At 38.6% G+C, this 26,609-nt stretch overlaps 1 protein-coding gene across 1 annotated transcript in view; it reads left to right on the plus strand.

Annotated features, from left to right (window-relative positions):
• Positions 1-26,609, plus strand: part of NUGGC (nuclear GTPase, germinal center associated) — a 97,665-nt gene that overhangs the window by 45,480 nt on the left and 25,576 nt on the right. Inside the window, exons 8-12 of the mRNA XM_016428625.2 lie at positions 1,377-1,395; positions 2,497-2,586; positions 6,909-7,014; positions 8,834-8,967; positions 16,104-16,268. Coding sequence (XP_016284111.2) covers positions 1,377-1,395; positions 2,497-2,586; positions 6,909-7,014; positions 8,834-8,967; positions 16,104-16,268 — 514 coding nt within the window. The remainder of the gene's footprint in view (positions 1-1,376; positions 1,396-2,496; positions 2,587-6,908; positions 7,015-8,833; positions 8,968-16,103; positions 16,269-26,609) is intronic.

Consider the following 26,609-nt stretch of genomic DNA (forward strand, 5'->3'; position numbering starts at 1 on the left):
AAAGCCAATCTTTGCCCTCAAGAAGCTTACAACCTAAAGGACACAGCTTATTGTTTATCCAGAGCCAAATGGTGCAGAAGAGAAGTGGTTGGTCTCTTGAGGTCTTTCCTGTTGGAGGAGTTTGTCCTTCTTTGTTTAGGATCACAGATAAAAACCTGCTGGGAGCCATTAGGCCACGATGCCTTGACAGAGTTATGCATGGTAGCTGGGGAGACTACAGAGTGGTCCTTGGCGATATGTGATTGCCTACCCAACTCCCTTTACATGACCTCTTTCATCAATGCCCCTTACCTATGAATTGGCATGATTATTATTCCCCCTAGTCTCAAAAGAAATAATGCAAGAGCAAAACACCTATACCCTAATTCTCTAAAACATCACCAAAAAGATCAGATCCTTAAACCCAACCCCAAAACGACTATCATGGATTAACTTTTATTTAGGTACATAATTCCCAGCAAAACCACAGCTACAGGCCAAGCCCAAAACTTTCCTACTCACAGAAACCTATTCTCATGAAGCCAGCACACAAATCAATCATGGAGGCCCATACAATAAGTACAAGTACATCAAGCTTCAGTATGCCTCAGTGACTCGATTACACAAATCAGTAACTCAGGAACTCCCTAGTAAGAACCCTGAGAAATGATCAGTCTAAATTGGAATTGTGTTCCCAGTACCCCTCAACCTCAATGATATGATTATTGAATTGTCTTTTAAGAATTATTGATTAATTATTCCATTTTATTAAGAGCAATAAGTAATTTTCCTTGATTGTTTGTAAGCTTAAAACTTCTCACAGGGTAATGAGAAAATTAAGCCACCTGTGACAAAATCATTTATCTTGTATACTGTCTGTAATTACAACATAAGAATATAGAATGCTAATCAAGTGATTTGTTAAAAGTTAATGTATCACTTTTTCAATTATCTCTCTTTGAACATGTATGTTAGGTAATGTATTTGAGTGCCAAGAAAATGGGTATAAAAATAAAAACCAAGCCTGGGCATGGTGGAGCAGCTATCAGATGCAAAGCAGTCCCATGGCCATAATGATTAAGCTATCTTCCATTTGTTATTTATTTTGACTGATCTTTGGCTACCTTTTGGGAAACTGTGGACCCTGCCCGTGTCAGAAGGGAGCTTGGGGCCATTTAAACCAATCCTTGCATTTTATAGTTAAGGAAATTGAGGCCCAAAGCCTTTAAGTTATATGCCCAGGGTTGTACAGGTAAGTCAGTGATTGAGCCAGGATTTTTACTCGGGTTTTCTAATTCAAAATCCAGAAGTTCTGCCAAGTTATTACTTTAGCACATACTAAAAACTATAATGTGTTACTAAATAGATTTTTCTTTTGTTTGTCATTTTTTTTTTAGGGAAAGAAAAGGAGAAAACGTGAGTATAAATTATTTCCTTTCAAATGAAAACCTTCATATAATTCAATGCAATTCAACAGTTGTTTATTAAATATCTATTTTGAGTCAGGTACCATGTAGGGTGTAGGTACAAAAATGAAAACAAACGAGGAGATTAAAATAGCAAGTAGTAGTAGCAATTGAGTGAACCATGCTGACTCCATTTGTTGACTCATTTTTGAAGCAAGTTCAGTTCCTTTTCTTATTCAGTTCCTTTTCTTTTCTTTTCTTTTTTTATTCAGTTTCTTTTCTTTTCTTATTCAGTTCCTTTTCTTTTCTTTCATTTACCTTCTGTCTTAGAATTGATATTAATTGATATTAAGATTTTAAGGCAGAAAAGCAATAAGGCCTAGGAAATTGGGCTTAAGTGATTTGCCCAGGGTCACACAACTAGGAAGTATCTGAGGCCAAACTTGAACTCAGAACTTACTGTTTCTAGGTCTGTCTCTTTATCCACCAAGCCACCTAGTTGCCCTAGGTCCTTTTCTTTTCAATTATGGATCTGGTTCAGTGCCAAAAGAATAGCTATGGCCTAGTGGATAGAATACTGAGAAGACTTGAGTTCAAATCCACCCTTAGATACTTTCTAGCTATATGACCTTGAAATAACTTTAACAATACCATGTAAATGGAAGTAATTATTATTTAACATACTTAATTACAATAGCTAGTATTTATCTATTTTTTTTCAAAGTATGTTATCTTATTTGATCCTTATAACAATCCTATGAGGTACCAGATATGATTATCCCCATTTTATAGTTAAAAAACCTTAAGCTAAGTAAGAGAGGTTGTGACTTGCCTAAGTTAGTAAATGCCTGAGGCTGGATATGAACTCAGATCTTCTGACTCAAGGCCCATTCACTGTACCACAGATATACCCCTAATAATAATATTATTATTATAATAAAATATGATTATGTATAACCACATAGCACAATTATATGATAATTAATAATATATTATCATTAACATTAAGTAATTGATATATACAAATGAAACAATTTAAATAATAAATACTACACTATAACTATTTATAATAATGATTATTAACTTACTTTCATTTCCTCTAACCATCTAGTGGGAGTTTGAAAGTCAGCGTGAGGCAATTTTGGAAAGAAACGAAGCTGTGAATCAACAGAATAACAGGACTCTCAAGGAAAAACTGAGGGTAAGTTCCAATATTGCCTGTTTTTTCTCGATTGTAAAATAATCCTTCTTCAACACAATACCTTCTCCCCCTACCGTGATATTCTGGGGATATCTCATTTTTTTCTCAAAATAATCTCTTCCTTAGAGGGTTGTTGCTTTTATTTGTAGTAGCAAGACTATGGGACTATGAGGAAATGATTAAAAAAAACTGTTAGTAGCAAGGGAACTTTCCCCTCAAAGTCTCTGCAGGCTTGTCTCGGAGAAAAAAATATACTGGGGGAATTCACATTGACTCACAATTCCTCTGTAACAACCAAATATGTCTTTTCTGGTATTTTCTTTTTAAATATTTTTAAATTTATTTAATTAATTTAGGATATTTCCCCTAAATATTTCTTTTAAAGGTAAAGTGGGGATGAGGTGGGATAGAGGGTATTGTGAATGAATATTGTTTGTTTACTGAAAAACCTATACAAACTTTGTATTGTGTGCCATCGTTTACAACAGCTACAGTGGCCCATTGGGAATGGCGTGGCTTAGCCATCATTCATTGAGATCCATGATCTCCACAAGAATCAGATGCAAAATGTAGATGTAGATGTGTTCTTGTCCCATAGCCTTAGACGAAAGTCTCTAGTATGAGACATCATCACTTTAGGGCTTTGTAAGACTCGTTCAGAGGTAAAGTTAATAAGGGATGAATAGAGGGGCAGCTAGGTAGCAGAATGGATAGAGTCAGGCCTGGAGACAGGAGGTCCTGGGTTCAAATTTGACATCAGACACTTCCTAGTGTGTGATCCTGAGCAAGTCACTTAACTTTCCCCCCACCCCCCATTGCCTAACTCTTACCACTCTTCAGCCTTGGAGCCAATACACTGTATTGACGGAAGATAAAGGTCTTATAAAAAAAAAGAGGTGGGTGGGGCTTGAGAGAAATACTTCTGGGGCCACACACCAGAGATGAGCATTAGGAGCGTTAGCTACACTTGGTTAGAGGAAACTTAAAAATAGTTTTACATTAAAAATGAGTAAGCTGGGAATAGGTATCAAATGACAACATTTGTACAACCCAGTAGAATTGCTTGTCAGCTCTGGGAGGGGGGAAGGAAGAGGAGAAGGAGAGAAAATGTATCATGTAAACATGGAAAAATATTCTAAAAAATAAATAAATAAGATGGAAAAAAATAAATACCTTTGCATTATCTTCAGTGCTGGTGTAACATTGTCTGATCAGCCCATTTTTTTTTTTGAGGTTTTCAAAGTTAGCTAAGTGGCACAGTGGATAGAGAGCCAAGGCTCTGGTCAGGAAGACTTGTGAATGTAGATGCTAGCTATTGGATCTTGGGCAAGTCACTTAACTTCTGTTTGCCTCAGTTTTCACACCTGTAAAAATGGGAATAATAATAGTGTTGTGGGGTACAGAGGATGAACCCCTGGGGTTCAGGTAGGATACCTTTGTAAGAATGCAAGACTGAAATTAGCTCAAAAATAAAAACAGAAATTTATTAATTTGGAAAGTAATATTGAATCTGACCAGGAGGGCAGCATAGGTGGAAGCCTGCCTCCTAGGGGGAAAAGCTGCTCCACGGGAGGACATCCATTCTGGGGATTTTATACTCTCTACAACAGTGAGGAAGTGACTCTGGAGCAAGGGGCTGGGGGAAGGTTTACTGGAAGGAAGGGGTGGTTCTGGAGATTTGGAGGGCAAAAGAGTGAGATGTGTGTCTCTTGGTCCATCTCAATTCCATGGGACAATGAAAGGAGGGTAATCCTCTAGTCAGAGTTTGGGTTGGGCGGGCCTAAGGGAGCAGAGGAATTTCCCTGATGATAGTTTGCCTGAATTTCTGGTGGTACAAAGCCTGTGCCAAGAGCACCTACCTCCCAGGGTTGTTTTGAGTATCAAATGAAATAATAGTTGCAAAGTGCTTGGCATAGTGCCTGGCCCATACTAGACACTCAATAAATGCTAACTATTATTATTCGTGTTCTATATGGGAGCAGATAGCCAGGGGACATTTTGAAATGGCTGCAGTTGGGCTGCACGGATCTGAATTCTCTCTACTTTCTCCTGTATCTCACTCAGTATTATTGTGCACAACCTTGGTTCTTTTGGTCTCTCCAGGGAAGGCAATCCGGAGCTCACGTGGAATGCTTTCTTCCTTTTGAGTATCTACTGAGTGGTCTAAGTTTGCGTCCAATGCTGCTCTAGAACATTAAATTGGAAAAAAAAAACACAGAGCTATTATATAGTCAGAAAAAGCAGTCTTTAATTAGGAGGGGGATTCAGTGCTTTTCCTCAAGGCTTCCACATAGAGTTGTGAGCTCAATACCCACACAGAGCCTGGCCACTCTGGCCACTCTGGCTACTGACCCCTGGGAGTGCCAACCGAGATAGATTGATAGCTCCAAGGAATAAAAGAATTTGGGGAACTTATATGCCTTTTAAGGAAACTGAGGCTGGGAGAGTATATTTGACTGGATTTCTCATGGCTCCAAAGAAAATGAGGAGTCCTAGACAGGATTATCAGGGAGAGGAAGCTGATGCTTTACAATGGACACAAAAGGGAAAGATCCAGCCAAGGACTGGACTACCTTGGAAAGGACTTTGACATAAGGGGAGGAACTACCCGGACAAAAGGAGGGCTCTTCACTTCAGATTAAGACTGCTAACTCCACCTAAAATACTTTGAGGTCTATTGTTTGTCTGAAATTTGTGAAGTTGGGATTTCCCTCTCAGGAGGAATTCTCACGGACAAGGTCAACCTTGAGGTCTTCCACTTTCAAGCTAACTGAGCTTGGCGGTGGCGGGTTGTTCAGATCTACAAGTTTGGAGGTTTCTAGATTCCATGTTGACAAGACCCAGGACCCCGGGTACAACTAAAGAGGGATGAGAGAGCAGTGAAGATGTTCCCTGCCATTTTGTCCCCACAGCTGCATCCATGTTCTTCCATGACTGAACTCCATTCCCTGTCATTGGGAAAGGTTGCCCAGGACCAGCCATATTCATGCAGATTGATTATTTCTTCTTAGACCTTCTGCCAGCAATTCAGAATGGCTTAGCTGCCACCAGCTGAATGACATGCCTGATTTGGGCTGAATGGCCCAATAGCTAGGCTTACCCCAGGCATAAATAACTAGAGAAAGAGTATTTGGTATATACCTTTCCTGTCAGAATATAATTCTTTCCTTGGGAGAGGAAGTATAGTCTGGGGATACCTCAAGATTTCTATCCTCTGAAAGGGTGGCTACTGAGGGAAATAAGCATGCTAGGTTGGCATGAGGGGAGTTGGAGAGGGGAAGAAGTGCTCCCAAGATGGTGTTGTTATTACTCAAAATTTCTTACCCTGGGACAAGACTCCAACTGCCCCATCCTGGTGAAGAGGTCCAGCCTCTCCAAAAATCCATGCATGGATTCCAATCACCTGGGGGGAAGCCAAAGACTGGGAAAACAAATGGGAAGGGGTTTAAAAGTGGGGAAGGAAGCACAAAGGGAAAATGACAGACAAGAGACACAGAGAAAGTTGTAGTGTGGTGTCCAGTGTCTAGGAGACAAGACTGAGAGAGAGAGATAACTTGTCTCAGATCCGTTTATTATATCATTCACATCTTTTGGGGGTTGCAAGTGTCAACCTGGAATCGAGAAACCCCAAACTTGTAGCCTAATAAGATCTGATGAACCCCAAGTTTTAGGACTAGTTGATAAGCTGGAGACTCCAAAGCTTGGGGTTTATCTGATCTTACTAGGCTATAAGTTTGGGGTTTCTAAATTCCATATTGACACAGGGTATCCTTCAAAGAAAGGAGACTGCAAAAGTTTTTACATAAGATTACAAGTCCAATTACAAAGATAATGGAAACAGCAGTTACACAATTGTCCAGGAAGAAGTGATTTGAAAGTGCTTCCTGACTTTAAGTCAAACCTTCTTCTTCCCAGAACCCTCAGTCCAAACTTACTCAGATTGTAAAAGGAGGCCTTAGAGATTCAAGAGCACCTTTTTAGCCTATCTGCCAGTTTGCAGCTTCATTTCTTTGAAAGTACAATTTCTAAGCCCAACAAATTTTCACCCAATCCAATAGATTCAGTATTTATCAACCATGTGAACTATTAGAAATATATCCAGATAAGTCTGATCCATGAACACTTTGCTTATTGGCATCAGCTCTTGAATACATTTTTAATAACTTCATGATTTGTTGTTACTGAAACCCTTCACCTTGCTACAGTCTTGTCTCTCAGAGAATGCTTAAAGAGTTAAGAAGTGAGTTGTTAGGATTTGCTAGAGGGTCTTGTAAGGTCCATTGGCTTCTTGCTGTATTCAGTGTGTATCTCTTTCATTCCAGAGAATATTGCCTACTGACTCCAAGATTCTAGAAGCTTCTGATCTGGTATACACAGTCAGTGCTCAGGAGTATTGGCGGCAGGAGTTACTCAATGAGGAAGAGACTGGTAACAGGAAATTTTTCCCTTTTTTTTTCTCAAGTTCTTCACCTACCTAGGTTAAGCTTGACCCTTAGTGGGTTTTTTCCCCTCTCTCTCTTATCATATATCCCATCAAACTATCATGTCGTAGCTTCTTCACTTATTGGCAAAAAATAATATCTTTTTGCATTGCTGTTGTATCATTTCCCACAATAATTTGAGATTACGATCCTTGCATAGCTGGGTTAGGGGCAACAGGAAATGATGGAAAGAATATACTGGTCTCAGAGCCAAGAGACTAGAAAGTTTGCCCTTAGATCATACAAAACAGACAGCAGACTGAATTCTGTCTGTGGGCCATGGTTTGCCAACCCCTAATCTACATTATAGATTGCATAAAGATAGAGATTATATCTGATTTCAACCTTGTGCCTTCCCTAGGCCATAGCCTGACTAGACTGAACAAGTTGGCATTTAATAAATAGTTAAACTTATGAATTAACTATTTACTTTTTGTTATTGTTCACTTGTTTTTAATTATAGCTTTGTGACACCATTTGGGGTTTTCTTGGCAAAAAACATTGGGATAGTTTGCCATTTCCTTTTCCAGTTCATTTTATAGATCAGGAAACTGAGGCAAATAGGGTAAAGCAACTTGCCCAGGTCACACAGCTAGTGTCTGAGGCCTGATTTGAACTCACAAAGATGAGTCTTCCTGATTCTAGGCCCAGTACTCTAGCCACTGCACCACCCAGCTCTCCAATGATTTCATTACTTGTATGTGATGAATTGCCTAGCTTGGGAAAAGGATAGGCAAGTAAGACTGGTATTTCCCATTTGGGTTGGTCTAAGGACATGTGTATCAAGACTCCTAGTTGCCCATGTCTTAGAATAATCAATTTAAATCCAAAAGACACCTCAGGGGTCATCTTATTCATTCCACTCATTTTACAGATAAGGATGTTGAGTATCAGAGAAATTATTAATTGTCCAAGACTGCAGAAATAGTGTCAATGGTGGTCTTTGAATCCAGGTTCTAAGACCCTAAAGCCAAGGTACTTTCCATTATTCCATGTTGCCATCTTTGAAATGAAATTGGGTATAATATCTTATGAATTCTGATCTGCTGGAGATTTAGGACAGAGATAGGTCTATCAGAGTCTTCCTGCTCAGGATTTTTGCCTCTCCTATCTTTGGGAAGCAGATGTTATTTTGAAATTTAGTTTGGAGTCACAAGATTCCCAATTATGGGTTTGTGTTCCTCTGGGTGTTGCTGTGGTTGGAGCACTGGACCTGGAGTCAGACCTGAGTTCAAATTTAGCTTCTTACACACTAGCTGTATAATTCTGGGCAAGCCACTTAACCTTTGTCTGCCTCAGTTTCCTCAACTATAAAATGGAGGTAACAGCACCTTAAGTGACAGAGTGGATAGAACTTCAGGTCTGGAGTCAGGAAAACTCATTTTTATGAGTTCACATCCAACCTCAGATGTTTACTAGCTATTTGTGACTCTGGACAAGTCATTTATTCTATTTACCTCAGTTTACCCATCTGTAAAATGAACTGGAGAAGGAAATGACAAACACTCCAGTATCCTTGCCAAGAAACCCAAAAGGGATCACAAAGGTTTGGATATGAGTGAAATGGCTGAATGATAAAATGGGGATAATAAATAACACCAATATCTGAGGGTTGTTAAAATTAATGAAACGGCTGAGCAACAGCAAAATTGCAAAACTTAAAGTACTATATAAATGCTATTATTGTTATTGTTATTCCTAATTCTAAGATGGACTCTATTCAGCAAACTGCTGGTATTCCTAATTGTTTTTTCTATAAATTCTAGAAATCTCCAAATTAAGAGACTTTATTAGGAAAAAGTTTCTGGAGAAGAAAAGGAAGACTGTGACTGACTATGTTACAGAGGCTTTTGGGGTCCTATTGCTTGCAGACACTTTGAACTCTCAGGATGGTCTGACGGTATGGAAGGCTCTACTGCGGCTAAGAAAGGGGTTTGCTCCTATCACATCAGCTAAGTGTCCATAGAAAATTGTTTTCTGATACTTTTTTCCTTTCTCTTTCAAAGAAGGAGTTAAAATTTCAAGGAATCTAAAAGAGGGCCACAAAAAATGATTAGAGACTTGGAAATATCTCCAATATCTTGAACCCAGATCTTTGCCATGCCTCTCAAACTGCATCTCAAAAAGAAAAATTATGCTAACTATACAAAAAAAAAGAAATATCTCCAATATAGATCAGGGAAAAATGATGTGATAATTTTTCTTGTGGTTCTGAGACAAAGCCATCAAAAATAGGGGAGAGATGAAGGGAAGGAATAGAAAGCAATTAGAATGGGAAAGTTTGAGGAAAGAGGCTATATACTTTCTTTTTATTTACTTTTTTGATTTTTCTTAGTCTGGGCTTAAAAAACAAACAAACAAACAAACAAAAAACCCAAGCATAATTTACATAGAAAGTCAAACAGAAAAATGGATATTTTACATGAAAATGAATCCCTATTACTTGCAGATTGGTTTTCCTTTTGAGTATATATTAAATTCAACAGATCATTTTCCAAGTTTCTGTTCTCTTCTGTCCATTAAAAATACATTAGGGGGCAACTGGGTAGCTCAGTGGATTGAGAGCCAGGTCTAGAGATAGGAGGTCCTGGGTTCAAATCTGACCCCAGACACTTCCTAACTGTGTGACCCTGGGCAAGTCACTTAACCCCCATTGCCTAGCCCTTACCACTCTTCTGTCTTGGAACCAAACAGTATTGATTTCAAGACAGAAGGTAAAGGTTTAAAAACAAAAATGTGTTAATGACCCTCTTTTCTCCCCCCCATTTAAAAAAAATCTTGACTGCTACCTTCTTCCTTTGTCATTTCCCCACCTCCCTGCCAAGATGGGGGGAAAAAAAAACCTCATAAAACTATTGTAGTAAATGTGCATACTCAAGCTAAGTAAATTCCTGCAGTAGCTATGCCCTAAAATTTATTTCTCAGTTTGGTACCTTGAGTCCATCACCTCTCTGGCATGAGGTGGATAGCATGCTTCCCCAAGAGTCCTTTGGGACTCTGGTTGGCCATTTCATAGTTATATTGCTAAGTCAAAAGATGTGAATGGTTTAATGACTTTGGGGACATACTTCATATACTTTTTGCTAATGATTTTCTTCAGTAACTTCCCTTTAATTTACCATTTTCTAATTCCTTTTCTTGTACAAATCCTGAACAAGTAATGAAATAGCTTGGATGAAATAACTCTTTATGAATGGGGAATTTTTTTGGCCTAAAATAAGGGCATTATGAATCTTCTAAAGAATAAGAGAGAGGTTTGGTAATAATGCTGGGCTGGGAGTGTTCTACAAGCAGGAGGTTTCCCATGGTGCTTTAGAAACCAGCTTAGGTTCTATTTTACTTCACTTGGTAGAGGGGAAGAATGAGGATTATTACTAAAAATTCATAACTTTATTGAAAAGGCTCATTTGCCAGTCCCATTAAGATTCTTACCATCTTTCCAGCCTCAGCTGACCCCCAAATACCACATGCTCACCTAATAGAGTTAAGAACACTTCCTGAATGATTAGAATAGAGACCAAAAAAGACATCATTAAAGTTCCTGATTGGCTAAGGCTGTGAGGACATCTCTGTCCAGAAGCCATTTGTAGAGAAGGATTATCAAATAGAACCCATATCAAAGTCATGAAAGGGGGAAAGGAAGATAGGCATCTACCCAGGACAGCATCTCTTTCTTCGGCGGTGGCCAAGTGAAATCTAGCATCTGATGACTGCTGGAGATTTCCCTGTTGCCCTGGGCTACCACTGTGGCATGGACTCCCTGGTCAATTGCTCAGTTTTGCCCTATATCTTGCCCATGTGTCTTAGCTGTGATTTCTACTCATCTTCTGGCAACACATCTAATGACTGGTTTTTAGAATCCCTCTTGCAGCACACTTTTATGTTGCGTGCCTTTTTGCACAGTGACAGATGAAGGAAGTGAGCAGACAGTTTCGGGAAAGTCCGTTCTTTTATCTTATCCAATTACTCTCCTTTAAGTTATCCCTTTTTTCCATTCCCCTTTTTGCTTCAATTGACTTAGTCTTTATGATTGGGACTCTCCCCCGCCCCCTGAAAAAGCTGCCATTTCCTAAAGATGTCAGGAAGGGTCCTTAGAGTCTTAGGCTAAAGGTAAGCAGAGAATTGAACTCCAAATCTCTGCTCTCTCCCAAATTGTGACTTAGAGCAAGTCACTTAATTGATTTTTTGCAGCACAGTTTATATTAATAGTTATGGTTAATTCAGCTCCTACACCCATACCTTTCTACTTCTCTCTAGATATGGCAGAAAAATGAATAGGAAAACATTGCGTACCAGAGGCTTACTGCAAGCAACTGGTTCATGAAAAATAAAATGAATGGTTGAAACAGTCCCTGGTATTTCTTCTAGTTCTATACCATTCAGTGCTTGAAACCCACTATCCATAATGCCGCTTTGTTTCTTTCTCTCCATAGTCACATCTCAGCTAGCTGAGTTAAAGCTAAGTAGTAAAGTCTGAGGATGCTTCAAAAAGAAATGGGCATGGCTGGCTCCAGGAGTGTAGTAGGATGGTGTGATGGGAGAAGGAGAAAGAATGGAGCAGAGATGGCTACCATACTGTGTTACTTATTTGTATGTCAATAATGGAGAGGAAGGTGGCACAGTGGACAGAGCACTGAGCTTGGAATCAGGGACACTCATCTTCCTGAGTTCAGATACTTACTAGCTGGTTGACCCCGGGCAAGGCACTTCACCCTCTTTGCCTCAGTTTCTTCATCTATAAAATGAGCTAGAGAAGGAAATGGCAAACCATTCGAGTATCTGCTAAGAAACACCTAAATGAGGTCACAAAAAAATCAGACATGACTGAAATGACTGGATAACAAATAGAGAGGGCTTGTTAGTTAATTCAGCTACCTTAATTTTTTATTTTTTACTTTTAATTTAATTGGTTTAGGGTACTTCTAATGGGGAAAATCCTCCTACCAATGCAGCCTGGCATCTTCCCTAAAACTTATGGTCTTCAGAGACTTTGCCTGAGCAAGAGTTTCTTATTTGATAGATAATGAAATTCTTTACATGAGACTGAAGTGACTTGTCTAAGATCATGCAACTGGTGATAAAAAGTGTCAATAGTTCAGCAGGGGTGTTTTGAAGTTTTAGTAAAATGTTTACTTTTTAAATTGGTACAGATGAAGCCAAGGAGATACAGGAGAACATGGAGAACACTTAAGGGGGCCATCTGTATTTTCCTGCCTACTTCCATCCTGAATCCAAATTACATATTGAATTTATTTAAATTTTTTTTAATTTTAATTTTTCCATATTACATGTTGATACATTTTTCAACAATTGTTTCCTAACATTTTGTGATCCATGTTCTCTCCCTCCCTTCCACCCTTCTCCTCCCCAAGATGGCAGGTATTATGATATAGGACATACATATGTTTTCATGCAATACATATTTTCTTGTTCGTGTTCATATGAAAAGACACATATTGCTAACATTAGAGAAAAATTCACAGAGGAAATAAAACAAAGAATGGTACACTACAGGTTGAACCTAAACATGGCTTAGGGGAAACAATCAATATTTGAAGGGCGATCATGTGGAAGGGGAATTAGACTTGTCTTACAGAAAGACAAATGTCAACTCAATATGAGGGAGAACTTCCCAAGAATTAGAATTGCCCCAAAGTGAAGTAAAATCTCACTCTAAAGGAATTGATCTCTCTGTGTTCCAGGAAATATTGGACGACTCTTTGCTGGGGACATTGTAGAAAGAATTTGTACTTCAGGTAGATATGAGGTTAGATGACCTCTGAGGTCCCTTTGAGTGCTGGAATTCAATGAATCTATGGTTTACAGCTTACTAAATAGCACAATGTATAAGGTTTCTCAGGGGCAGCAAGGTGGGGCTGTAGATAGAATGCCAGGCCTGGAGTCAGCAAGAGTAATTAATCTTCCTGAGTTCAAATCTAGCCTCAGACACTTACTAGTTGGGTGACCCTGGGTAATTAATTTAATTCTGTTTGTCTCAGTTTCCACATCTGTCAAATGAGCTGAAGGAAATGGCAGCCTGCTCTGGTATCTTTGCCAAGAAAATCCCAAATGGGATCATGGAAAGTTGAATATGACTGAAATGACTGAACAACAACTGTAGTAACAACCACACAGGGTTTCTCAAGACTTAGTGAGGTTTTAAGCTTTTATAGCTTAAAACTTTAATATCTTTATTAAACTTTATTAAGCCTTAATAGCTTAAATCTGTACTGACTATTGGTATATCCTGTATTTTTTGCCTTTTAAGTCCAGTTCTTGTGATCTTTGTTTTGGATACAATTTATGGGAAAAAATCCTTGGGAAAGAGGATGTTCCATACCCATCCTTGGTTCTCTGCTGTTTCTGGAAGAACGTTTGAGCGTCTAACTTTCTGGGAAAAATTTTTCATTTGGGATGAAATCAGCTTTTCCACCCAGCAATAGATTGCTTTTGGAAACATTTATGGAAAGCCATTCAGATGTGGTCCCCTGCAAAGCTAGTTTATTTTTACAAATACAGAGAAAAATATCTCAGAAAACAAATGGCGAGAAGTCTGCACTACATGCTGTTCTTTCCCAATTTTGAGGTGCAGCCAAACTCTAGGGCATATTCCTTTCCTTGGAGCTAGACACTGGTTCATGGGTGATTAGACTTAGAGGGATAGAAGTGGGGTAGGGAAGGTTGGGAGGTGAATCTTCCATGGTATTTTTGTGACAGTCATCCGATTGGAGTGAACAGTAAATTTTCCAAAAATTCTTTGCTTTTAGATTTGAGTACTTAGTCTCAATCACTTGCTGGAAAGTTTGGAGAGGGAATATTGCCAGTTATTTTGAGTTCTGGGGAAAAAAAAAAACCCTGAAAATATACAAGATCAAATTTTAAAAAAAAACCTTTTTATATCATAACTCATAAATTGAGAGTTTAGGAAATAAATGATTTTAAAATAATAGTAGGGTTTTTTTTTGTTGTTATTGTTCAAGTATTTGTTTTGCTCACGGGGAACTCACTCCCTTGGCCATGTCTTTAGGTTTAGCACAGGGTCTTGTGTGTAGAATCATTGAACTTTGGAATAGGGAGGGTTCTTAGATTTGTCTGGTCCAACACCTTCATTTTACAGGTGAAAAAACCAAGGCAAAGACTGATGGCAAAGTATAATTGCCTCTTCTCAACAGAGAGGTGTGGACCATAGCTGCAAATAAGACATCTGTTGTCAGTCAAGTTCAGTGTGCTAATTTATTTTGCTTAACTGTATTACTTTGTTGGGTGCTGGGTGGCTCAGTGGATAGAGTTCCAGGACTGGAATGAGTAAGACCTGAGTTTAATTCCAATTTCAGACACTTATTAGATGTGAGACCCTGGGCAAATCACTTAACTCTGATTGCCCAAGTTTCTCATCTATAAAAATGAGCTGGAGAAGGAAATGGCAAACCACTCCAAGATTGCCAAGTATCTTACTGACCAAATGAGGTCACTAAGAGTGAGATATGACTGAAACAACTGAAACACTATTTTGTTACAAAGGAAGTTGGACTCAGAGTCAGGAAGACCTGAGTTCTAATTCTGCCTCAGTCACTTACTAGTTGTGTGATCCTGGACAAGTCATTTAACCACTCTGAAACTCAAGTTTATCATTTGTAAAATGAGTATAACAATCGGACTCTGTGACATACCCAGCAAATTTTCTCCTCTGGCTCTTGCTTTCAGGATTCCAATGAGAGGGAGCTCCTTCTCTCTGGCGGTAGCTCGTCCCACTTTTGTACAGCAAAATGAATCCCTCTTTCGAGTAATGACCTTTCAGAGGCTTGAACTTGGCTATTATGTCCCTCCCTCAGTCTTCTCTGGTACAAATTTAATATCCCTATGCTACACCTTATATGGCATAAACTTGAATCCCTTCATCTCCTGTGACATGATCTTTTTTTTTTCTTTAACTTTACCTTCCATCTTGGAATCAATACTGTGTATTGGCTCCAAGGCAGAAGAGTGGTAAGGGCTAGGCAATGGGGGTCAAGTGACTTGTCCAGGGTCACACAGCTGGGACGTGTCTGAGGCCAAATCTGAACCAGGACCTCCCGTCTCTAGGTTTGACTCTCAATCCACTGAGCTACCCAGCTGCCCCCATGTGACGTGATCTTGGTTGTCCTTCTCTGAACACTCTTCAGTTTCTCAATGGCCTTCCTAATTGTGGCATAATTGTTGCACACAGAACTGACAAAATGCTCTGAGCAGGGCAGAGAATACAATGGGACAATTACTATTCTCATCCCCCTCCCCTAAAATCCTTACCTTTCATCTTAGAATCAATACTGTGTAAGGCAGAAGAGCAATAAGGGCTAGGCAATGGGAGTTAAGTGACTTGCCCAGGGTCACATAGCTAGGAAGTGTCTGAGGCCCGATTTGAACCCAGAACCTCCCATCTCTAGGTTTGACTCTCAATCCACTGAGCGATCCAGCTGCCTCCACTATTCTCATTTTTATGCCCACAGTGAGTTTATTATGAGTCAATATATTCCAAAGTCCTATTCGTATTTTTGGCTATCACAGCATACTGTTAACTCATGTCGAGCTTGTAGTCTGTTAAAATACCAGGATCTTTTTTGAGATTAACAGTTAATGAAAAGATTCATCACTAGGAATTTTGATGGCCAGGACAAATTCAGTTGAGGCGATGAGCTGAGGCGGGGACCACATTCCTCCCTAGTCGGGTACAGCCATGAGTTCCTGTGGAAATCTCAACCCTATGAGAGGAGGTGGGCTTGGGGAGGGGTCCCATGGTGACAGACCTCAGGGCCTGGTGGCCTAGAACCAGATAAAAAGTGGCCAGGTAAACACTCTGGGATGGTGGGAGCTTTGGAGGTCTCGGGTTAGAGGCCTGCCTTGTGGAGGGAGAGGCCCCCCACTATCCCCTCTCCTCACTTTTCTAAGGCCCCAACTTTGGCTTTGCTGCTTAGCCAGGAGGGGACGCCCCTGGAGGAGGCTACTGCGGCTTTCTCTTGGGGTTGTGGGTTAACACCTTTTGTGGTCTTTGCTGTCCAGAATGAATTCTTTCACTTGAGCAGCCTTCGGAGATTTGTGGAGGAGAGAATACAGTTGCTGCAGACGGATGTGGACCGCTGCTTTTCCAGGGTACAACATCCTTTGCAGGAAGGAGTGAGAAATGCACGGGCTTCCTACCGGAGAATCCTCAGTGGATGTCTGACTGTGAGTGATGCTTCTTTTTGGCTCTGTTGCCAAGAGAAATTGTGATGTTATTAAAATTTGGGGTGAGAGCATCCTTTTTGCCTATTTATACCTATTCTAGATGCTCCCTTGGAAGAAGATCTCTGGCTGGGGCAAGTAAGTGGCTCAGTGGATAGAGAGCCAGACCCTAAGATAAGATAAGATGGTCCTGGGTTCAAATTTGGCTTCAGACACTTCCTGGTTGGGTGACCCTACACAAGTCACTTAAACCCCATTCCCTAACTCTTACTATTCTTCCTTGGAACCAATACTTAGCATTATTTTTTTTTAAACCTTTACCTTCTGTCTTAGAATCAATACTGTGTAAACCACTGAGCGGTCCACCTTCATATCAATTCTAAGACAGAAGGCAAAGGATTAAAAAAGAAAGATGCTGGTTGTCTTACCTGCACCCATCTGTTTTGGACCCTCCTTTGAGTCATGTTGAATTTTCCAACTTAAATATATAAAGCAATTGTAATACTTGAAATTCAACAGGCCTGTTTCCTTGTTGGGACATCGAGTTCACTTGATGATGTAGTCAAAGAGTTCACTTTTTAATTGGAGTTTTTAATTTGGAGTTAGGAAGATCTAAATTCTAATCTGGCCTCAGATACTTATTAGTTATGTGACCCTGGATGAGTCACTTCACCTTGTCTGCTCACTTTCCTCAACTGTAAAATGGAGATAACAACAGTGCCACCTAACTTCCTAATGTTATGAGCATCAAAATAAGACTATGTACTTGCCCAGCTATGTGGCCTGGGCTAGTCACTTAATCCTGATTGCCTAGATCTTATTGTTTTTCTTTTCTTTTTTTAAACCCTTCCCTTCCATCTTAAAATCAACTGTGTCTTGGTTTCAAGGCAGAAGAACATTAAGGTCTAGGCAATGGGGGTTTAGTGACTTGCCCAGGATCACATAGCTAGGAAGCATCTGAGGCCAGATGTGCCTCCTAAATCCAGGACTGGTTTTTAATCCACTGAACCACCTAGCTGCCCTCATCCTTGTAGCTTTTCTACCTTAGAACTGATACTAAGACAGAAAGTAAAGGGGGAAAAAAAAGCACTTAGCACAGTGGGGCACATAGTAGGTGCTAATATAAATACTTAATTCTCTTCCCTTCCCTTCTCCTTTGACCTAAATGATCTATCCTCAATTCCAGAAGCTATTACTAAGAGAATGATAGATTCTCAGATTTAGTCCAAATAATTAACTTAACCCACAGATTAATTAGCATGGGTCATATTCAATTGAACAAATGTTTATTAAGTGTCTACCATGTGTAAAGACTGAAGTGGATGAGTTCTGTTTAGGAAATGTTGAGTTTGAGATGCCTGTGAGATCTCCAGGTGGCAATGTCTAATAGGTACTTGGTAGGTATTAAAAGTTCAAGAAAGAAATTAGGGCTAGATATATAGATTTGGGAGTCATCTACATAGAGACAATAATTTGGCATGTGGGAGCAAAGGATATCACCAAGTGAGCATTAGAGAAAAGGAAGAGAAGAAAGTCTGGGATTAGGTCTTGTGGATATTTGTGGGTATGCAGTGGTGGGAGATGGATGCTAATACAACAAAGGGGTCTGTAAATGAGACAACAGAGAGGTGCATAATAATCAAATTACATATTAAGGTTCATTAGACAATGCAAGTATTATAATCCTTACTTTACAGATGAAGGAAATAAGGTTCAGTAACAACTCTGTTAGTAAATATCAGATCTGAAATTTGAATACAATTCTCATGATTCTAAGGCTAGTGCTTGTTTTATTACACCATACATCTAGCACAAATTATTATTTTGCTATACAAAAGAACACTTTATTAAAAGAACAATTTACATTTTTTAATTATTTGTTAATTAGTAACAACATTATAGTGAATTTAAATCAGAATATAATATAGTTTATTTGTTGAATTTCAGAAATAAATACAAACACCTAGGGACAAGTGAAATACCTTCTCTCTAAACTTCACATGTTTTCTTTTGCTTCTTATTCTCTGATCCTCCTAAAGAAGAAGGTCTTAAGATAATGTTCTAGGTTTTGTTTGTTCAGAGCTTCTAATGATAGCTTGTCCCTTGTACTTCTAGAATTGCTGTTTAAAAGCCTTGACTTACTCTCAGAAAAACAAACTGCCTTTTAACACTTCTTAAAAAAAATAAAAGTTTAGTGGTATATTCTGTATCGTTTGGAACAGTTAACCCTTGTAACAAATAATAAAAGGGGAAAAAATAACTCTTTTTACTTAGGTTCAGTGACCCTAACTGATACATTGGAAGTATTCTTATATCTTAGTTGTTTAATTATTTAGTGAGCTCCGTATTTATCTTAGATATCAGATCCTTATAGAGATTCTTATCTACAGTATTCTATGTGCTTGATCCCCCAACTCTGCCAACAAATAGGGAAGGTATTTATTCATGAGACTTTTTAGGGACCAAATGTGTTAACTATAATTTTATAGCATTTTGTTTCATTTGTTTTGTTGTCCTTTCTATTTAGAAAGAACATTGTAGTTGTACATATTATTTTTCTGGTTCTGTTTACTTCACTTTACAACAATTTATAAAAGGTTTCCCATACTTTTCTGTATTTATCATATTCATTGTTCCTTGTAGCACAGAAACCCTATATTCATGGACCACAGCATTAGTTATTTTCCAATTGATGAAGATCAACTTTGTTTTCGATTCTTTGCTACAATAAAAAGTACGTCTATAAATGTTTTGGTGTGTATGGGACTTCTTTCATCACTGACCTCTTTGGGGTTTGTATCTCATTCTGGTATTTCTGTATCAAAGGATATGGATTTTTTTACTCTTTTTATTTGCATAATTCCAAATTGGTTCCAGAATGTTTGGTTCAATTCATAGCTCCACTAAGTGAACATTAACATTCTCATTCTTCCCACAGACCTTCCAACATTGACTATTTACATCTTTTGGCATCTTTGCCAATTTGCTTTGAGTGAGGTAAAGCCTCAGATTTATTTTGATTTGCATTTCTCTTATTATTAGTCATTTGGAAACATTCCCTTATTTGGTTATTATTGTTCAGATGTTTTAGTTGTATCTGATTCTTAGTGACCCTGTTTAGGGTTTTCCTGGCAAAGAGACTGGAGTGGTTTGCCATTTTCTTTTTCAGCTCATTTTCCAAATTAGAAAACCGAGGCAAACAGAGTTAAAGTGATTTGCCCACAGCTAGTCTGAAACTGGATTTGAACCCAGAGCCCTATCCAAGCACCACATAGCTACCTTGTAGTTGGTCATTAATTATTTGCAATTCTTTTGAAAGTTGTACATACTCTTTGATTATTTATCTTTTGAGGAATGGCTTTTATTCTTAAATTTTTCTCTTAGTTCCTTAATTATCTTGGATATCAGGACCTTATCAGAGATTCTTGATACAAATACTTCTCCCATTTAACCTCCACTTCTTATCCTAGTTGGATTAATTTTATTTATGTAAAAGCTTTTCAATTTCATATAACTGAAATGATCCCCCCCCCAATTACCTATATTCCCTTTTAAAAAAATCAACCCTTCTTTCTGTTTTAGCATCTACCTGTTCTAAGGCAGAAGAATGATAAGGGCTTGGCCACTGGGATTAAGTAATTTGCCCAGTGTCATACAGCTAGGAAGTGTCTGAGGTTTGATTTCAACTCTGGTCCCCTCAATTCCAGGTCTGGAGCTCTATCTACTGTGCTATCTGGTTATCCTCTATCTACTTCTTTACTTAAGAATTCACCTTCTCCTGCTTTGTCATAACTATGAAAGGGTTCTGATCTGGTTCTCTTCTTGTTTTCTTATGACATAATCTTTGTTACTTAGATCATGTATCTTTTGGAAACATTCTGGGATGTATGGTATAAACTGTTCATCTAAACCAGATCTTAACCTGAAGTCCACGAGCTTATCTTCTTAATATCTTGTTAACTTCATTTCAATATAATTGAGTTCCCTTGTAAGCCTACATGTTTTATTTCATGTATTTACAAACTTTATTCTGAGAAGAGGTCCATAGATTTCATCAGACTACCAAAGGGCTTCATGACCCAAACAAAGTGAAGAAACTCTGGTCTAAACTTAATTTCTGCCATATGGCTTTCTAATGTTTCTATTAATCCTTGTCAAACAGGGTCAATACTTTGATTTCTTTTTCATGCTTGAGGTCTTTTTGCTGCCCTAAATTTTGTAAAGAGAAATAAATGTCTTTCTTTCTTATGCATGACTTGACTACAATAAGCCCCTGTGGCTAACTAAAGAAAAGGGGTGTGTGTGTGTGGGGGGGGTGAAGAAGCAGTCATATTTTGTTCCTCTCGGTTCACATGACAAGATTTTTCTTTCCTAATCAGAAAAAGGTTATTCTGGCCATCACACTTGCCCAGCATTCCATTACACATTCCCTTTCTCCTTTCAGAAATGAGCATATAGAGGAGGATTGCTATAGCCTTTTCTATATCTATCATTGAAGGATCCCTGCCCAAGGGGCTGTGACAATGCACCCATTCTCTCTTCCACTAAGGGATTCTGCTGCTATGGACCCATGCACTAGGTAGACTGAATTCAGTTCTGTGTGATTGATTCTGGCCTCAAGAGAGAAGAGTTACTCTCCTTTTTCTCATATTTTGACTTCAGTGCCCCATCCTAGTATCCTGGGGAAAACTTGCATAAGGTTTACATTAAAGCCTAAGGTTTCCCCAAAGAGTGCAGAGAAAGGCACTCAATGTACAATATGATTCAGATAGGTATTTATTTCCTGTGTGCAAAAGAAATAACAAAGGACACACAAGACTCATAGCCCACCTTGACAAGATTTAAGCAATTGGTAATCTATAACTACCATCACAGTCTTCTGGGAGGTGGTCATTAACATTAGAACATGAAGCAATTTGTGGAACTGCTGAACAGACATTCTATATCTCACATCAGTTCTCTGCTGTGTAACTAAACAACTGGCCCATTTTCCCCCCTGGTGACCATTTTCTTTGGTCAAGAAGCTCTTTTTGCCATTAGTCAGCTCTATTCAAAGGACTTAGGACCTTTGATTCCTTAAACTCACAAGGTTCCCTCCACGCCTGGGCATGCATCTCAAGAATGATGTTTACGTTCTTAGGAAAGAAAGCTCCAAAGCAGAAAAGGCAGATAGAGTCTTGGGTATAACCTGGTGAGGTGGTGGGTGGGAATGAAGGAAGAAGGGCATCAATCTTTCTCCCACCTTTCCAGCCAAGAGGCCAAAAGAGACTCAAATATTCAGTGGCTGAAAGGAGAAGCAGCGTGGGGGCAGAGCTACTCCCTCTTTGAATGCCCACCTCTTGTTCTCCTCTTTTTGCTCAATAGTCAAGAAGATGCTCCATCATTTCAAAAGGCAAGATTGTTAAGTTGCATGTGGCTAGCAAGAAGCAGTGTATTTTAATTTTAAATCCAAGATTTTTTATTTTTTTTCTTGAGATTGTATTTTTATAAAAATTCAAGATTTTGATTTTTGTTCGAGAAAAGATCTTTAAGGAAGAAGCTTGATAACTCCTAAATCCAGAGAATATCCAGAGAATGAACTATTGCAGAAAGATGCCAGAAAACCCACACTACATCAGGAAGATCAAGAATGAACCTTGGATATGGTTGATTGAACTGAAGTTTGATTGAACATTTATTGTAAATGTATACTTTTATGCCAAAAGGGACTGCCCCTAATTTGGCTTTCTGTCAATGCACCTAGCAAAACATTGGTTTTGCTTTCTTTCTTTTCTATTCCTCCCTCACTACTCTAATTTCTTCTTAGAAAATTGAATATTTTAGATATCTATAGTTAGAAGTACATTTAGGACTACAAGATGATTATGGTAAATTATCAATGGGGAGACTAGTCTCCCAATGATCATCAGGGGGGATTGTGAATCTTAAAAATTCTCAGACCCTACTTCAGAAGATTTGGTTAAGATCATTCCCCATTTTAAACAATGAAGGTACTTGATCAGGAATGTTAGAACTCTACTCCACCCATGCTTAAGCATACTCTAGGAGAAGATAAAGTTGTAAACTCTTTACTGAAAAATGAAAAAGTACTTAACTCATACTTATAGTGAAGCAAAAGTCTTAAGCTAAGTCTATTTTTAGGAAGGTGCTAAGTACCTATGAAGGTCAGGCAACTTGCAAACTTGTAAGGGGCAAAGAGGTGTAAACTTATTCAAAAGTTTAGTCTACTCAGGTGTGAATTACTCAAAAGTTTAGTCTATTCAGGTGTGAATTAAGAATGGTCTGTCCTTTGGAAAACGTCTACTGTGATTGGTAGATGTGAGAACTTAGGGGAGGTGACATAGGAGAAAATTCTCTTTAAAAGGAGGTCAGAAAAGGCCTCTAAAAATTCAGTTTGCCAAAGCTGAATTGGAGCTCAGACTAGCTGAACTGGTGGGTCTCTCTGAACACTAGAATTTTGCTTGGGACAAATCTTGTGGTGAGTGGATTAAAGACTGACTGATCTCTCTCTTAGGACTTGGGCCTAGGCTGGCCTAGGCTGGCCTGGGCTGGCCTAGCCCTTTTCTCATTGCTTCCTCTTACTCTCTCTCTTTCATTAATTCCTTAATTTGTATAATTAAAATCTCCATAAAAACCCAGCTAACTTGGGTATATTTCATATTTAGGAATTTTTCCCTGGCAACAACTTTATATTTGATTTAACTCAAGACAATATCTTGAAACCATATTTCTGTGGTCACAGTTTAAGGCAACCACTCTTTTATCTTTAACAGTTTATGTCAAACAACTCTTTTAAATGTTACAGCAGCCGGAGAAAGGGCAGCTAGGTATCTTAGTGGATGGAGAGCCAGGCCTAGAGATGGGAGGTCCTGGGTTCAAATCTGACCTCAGATACTTCCTTTTGAAGTCACTGAACCCCAATTAGCTAGCCCTTACCACTCTTCTGTCTTCTAACCAATATCCTGTATTGATTCTAAGATGAAAGGTAAGGATTGGGGGGAGGGGGAATAAGAAGAAGCAGCAACTTGAAAAAGTTCTTCTTTTTCAAAGTGCCCATCCTCCTTTGCACACACATACTTGTCTGAAAGCAGGAAGGTTGGCTTTGTGGCTTTGCCTTTTTATTCATATGTGTTTGACATAGCACAGCTTTTAGATTAGATTATATAGAAGTTTCCTCATATTGAGAAAGGTAAACTTTTCTTGAAAGAAGAGAGAGGGAGAAGATATTGAGGGATAAATCAGAGAATCAGACAGAGCTGAAAGAATAATTGAATGAATGAAAAATGCACATAGTAAGGACTTATTGTTACAAGTCAGAGGGTTCCAATGCCCTTAGGATTTATGGTAAAGCAGTGGTCAACAAGGCTCTGTCCTCAAGGAGCTTATAGTCTCATGAGGGCACATCAACAACAATGTATAAGAGTATAAATGTGAGACAATTTCAGAGGAAAGGCATTATCGTGTGGGGAAGGGCACTGAGAAAGACTTCTTGAGGAAGACAGGAATCTCACTGGGGCTTGATGGAAGCCAAGGAATAAAAAAAGTAAAAATGAGAAGGGAAAACATTCCAGGCAAGGGAGATAAGTCAGTAAAAAAAGGCAGAGGTGGGAATTTTTTTAATTGTCATTTCCACTACTAAAATACTATCTGCTTCTAACTTTGAAACTTTGGACAATGCCAAGAACTTGAAAATTGAGAGCTTTCTTTTCTGTGTCTTTCTGTGTAGCTGGGATGGCTGAGGTGGTGGGGGTTTTAAGGAAAATGAAAGATGGGGCAGCTAGATGGCTCAATGTATAGAACTCCAGAACTGGAGTTTGGAGGTCCTGGGTTCAAATCTGACCTCAGATATTTCATAGCTATATGACCCTGAGCAATTCACAATCCTAACTGTCTGGCACTTACTGCTCTTGCCTTGGAACCATTACTTAAAATCAATTCCAAGATGGAAGGTTAGTAAGAGTTAAAAAAAGAAAAGCATTACTTATAATTATTACTTACTGTTACTTACAATGTAAATAATCATGAATTTGAGGAATTCAGAGAAGCATGGGAAAGCATGCAAAGTGAAGTAACAGATTTAGGAAAACAGTATACAAAGTAATTATAATAATGTAGATGAAAAGAGCAAAAAAACCCACCTGACAAAAACAAAATTGAATTTTTCTAAATAATCATAATGACCAAGATTGTCTCTGGTGTGAATCTTGAAATTTCTCAGACTTGTGAATGTTAAAAATTTCCACATTGGGGAATTCTCCATTGGAACAATTCCCTACTGGGAACATTCCCCATTTTGACAGTGAGAACTCTACTTGGATCAGAAATGGGAGGACCTCTACTCTACCCCTACTTAAGACTGCTTTAGGGGAGAAAACTCCTTGCTAAACAATGAAAGTACTTAAACCCATACTTATAATGAGGCAAAAAGTTCTTTAAGCCATGCCTATTTTTAGAATTAATACAATGGGGTGCTAAGTACCTATTAAAGGTCAGGCAACTTGTAAAATTGCCAGGAGCAAAGAGGTGAAAACTTATTCAGAAGTTTTTTTCTGGTTCAAACTTACTAAAGGGATTAGTCGACCCAGCAGTGAATTCAGAATGGGCTGTCCTTTAGAAAACATCTACTGTGATTGGTAGATGGAAGAACTTAGGGGAGGTGACATAGGAGAAACCCCCCCTATAGAAGAAAAAGCAGAATCTCTTGAAAGTCAGTCCTTTTGGAGGATCACTTGAGAAAGGCTCTGGAGAAGGGAAGCTCTTGGAGGACAATCTCTAAGGAGGTCTTGCTGGAGCTCCTCTGAGGGGACTCTGTCCATCTGGAGGCTCTTGAGAGAGGCCCTTTGAAATAGTCTCTGGCTGGAAGGCTCTTTGAGGAGGACTCTGACTGGAACTCTCTCTGAGGAGACTCTGTCACTAGAATCCTTGCTTAGACAGACCTTGTGGTGAGTGATAAAAGACTGAATGACTGATCTCTCTCTCTTAAGACTCAGGTCTAGGCCATGTTGGCTTAAGACCCTTCATACTTATTTCCTTTTTCTCTCTTTCTCTCTTTTCTTTAATTCCTCATTGTATTATTAATTAAATTCTCTATAAAACCCAGTTGACTTGGGTATTTGAATAATTGGGAATATTTCCCTGGTGACCACCTTATATTTTGATTTAAAACAAGACACTGTAGTGAAAACATATTTTCTGCGGTCACAATTTACTCACCCACTCTTATATCTATCATAATTTATATCTTCCACTATTTTACTCTTTTAACTGCCACAGTTTATGGCAAGGACCTATTTTAAATGTTACACTGGGAAAGAGCTAGGAAAACATACCACTGTTATTTCTTTGCAGAGGTGGGAGACTATGGATTTGGAATATTTCATAATCTCTCAGACATGTTGGTTGGTTTTACTGACTGACTTTCCCCTCTTTTTTATTCTTTGTTATGGCTTGCTCAGTAGAGGAGAGACAAGGAATATATTCAGAAATAAAAGTTATGTAAAAACAAAACATATTGACATATATATATATTTTTTTATTTAAAACCTTACCTTCAGTCTTAGAATCAATACTGTGTTTTGGCTCCAAGGCAGTAGAGTGTTAAGGGCTAGGCAATGGGGGTCAAGTGACTTGCCCAGGGTCACACAGCTGGGAAGTGTCTGAGGCCAGATTTGAACCTAGGACCTCCCATCTCTAGGCCAGGCTCTCAATCCACTGAGCCACCCAGTTGCCCCCTATTTTTTTTTAATTGAAAGGAAAATGAGAAAGGGAGGAGAATGAGATTTTGTGTGAGTGCAAGTGAAACAATGTAAAAGAAATGGTCTGGGAGGTAACAATGAGATGGTTAAGATACTTGAGAGATGAAGGTAAATTTGTAAGATATAGTATATATTTGAGATTAAGTACTAAAAAACTCTGAATGCAAAAATGTCAGAAATGAGGGAAAGTAAGCACAAAACTCCAAAGGCCAACAAAGCACATTCCACTTTCACCAAGCACTGTGATGGGTGTAAACAAGGTCATATAATATACCATTCACATGGCATAATTTGTTCAGTCATTTTCCAATAAATGGAATTCACTTGATTTCTAATTTTTTGCTACAGTGAAGAAGGCCACTATGACTATTTTCTTATATTTTGGACTTTTATTTCTATCTTTGACATCTTTGGATTAACTGCTTCATTGGATCTCATGGATTATCTATCTATCTATCTATCTATCTATCTATCTATCTATCTATCTCTATCTATCTATCTATCTGTATGTCTGATTTCTTTCTCTCCTTCCTTCTTTCCTTCCTTCCTTTCTTTCCTCTTTCCCCTAATAGTTTCCTGAACTTTAGTC

The sequence above is a fragment of the Monodelphis domestica genome, chromosome 1, assembly GCF_027887165.1.
Source record: "Monodelphis domestica isolate mMonDom1 chromosome 1, mMonDom1.pri, whole genome shotgun sequence".
NCBI lineage: Eukaryota > Metazoa > Chordata > Mammalia > Didelphimorphia > Didelphidae > Monodelphis > Monodelphis domestica.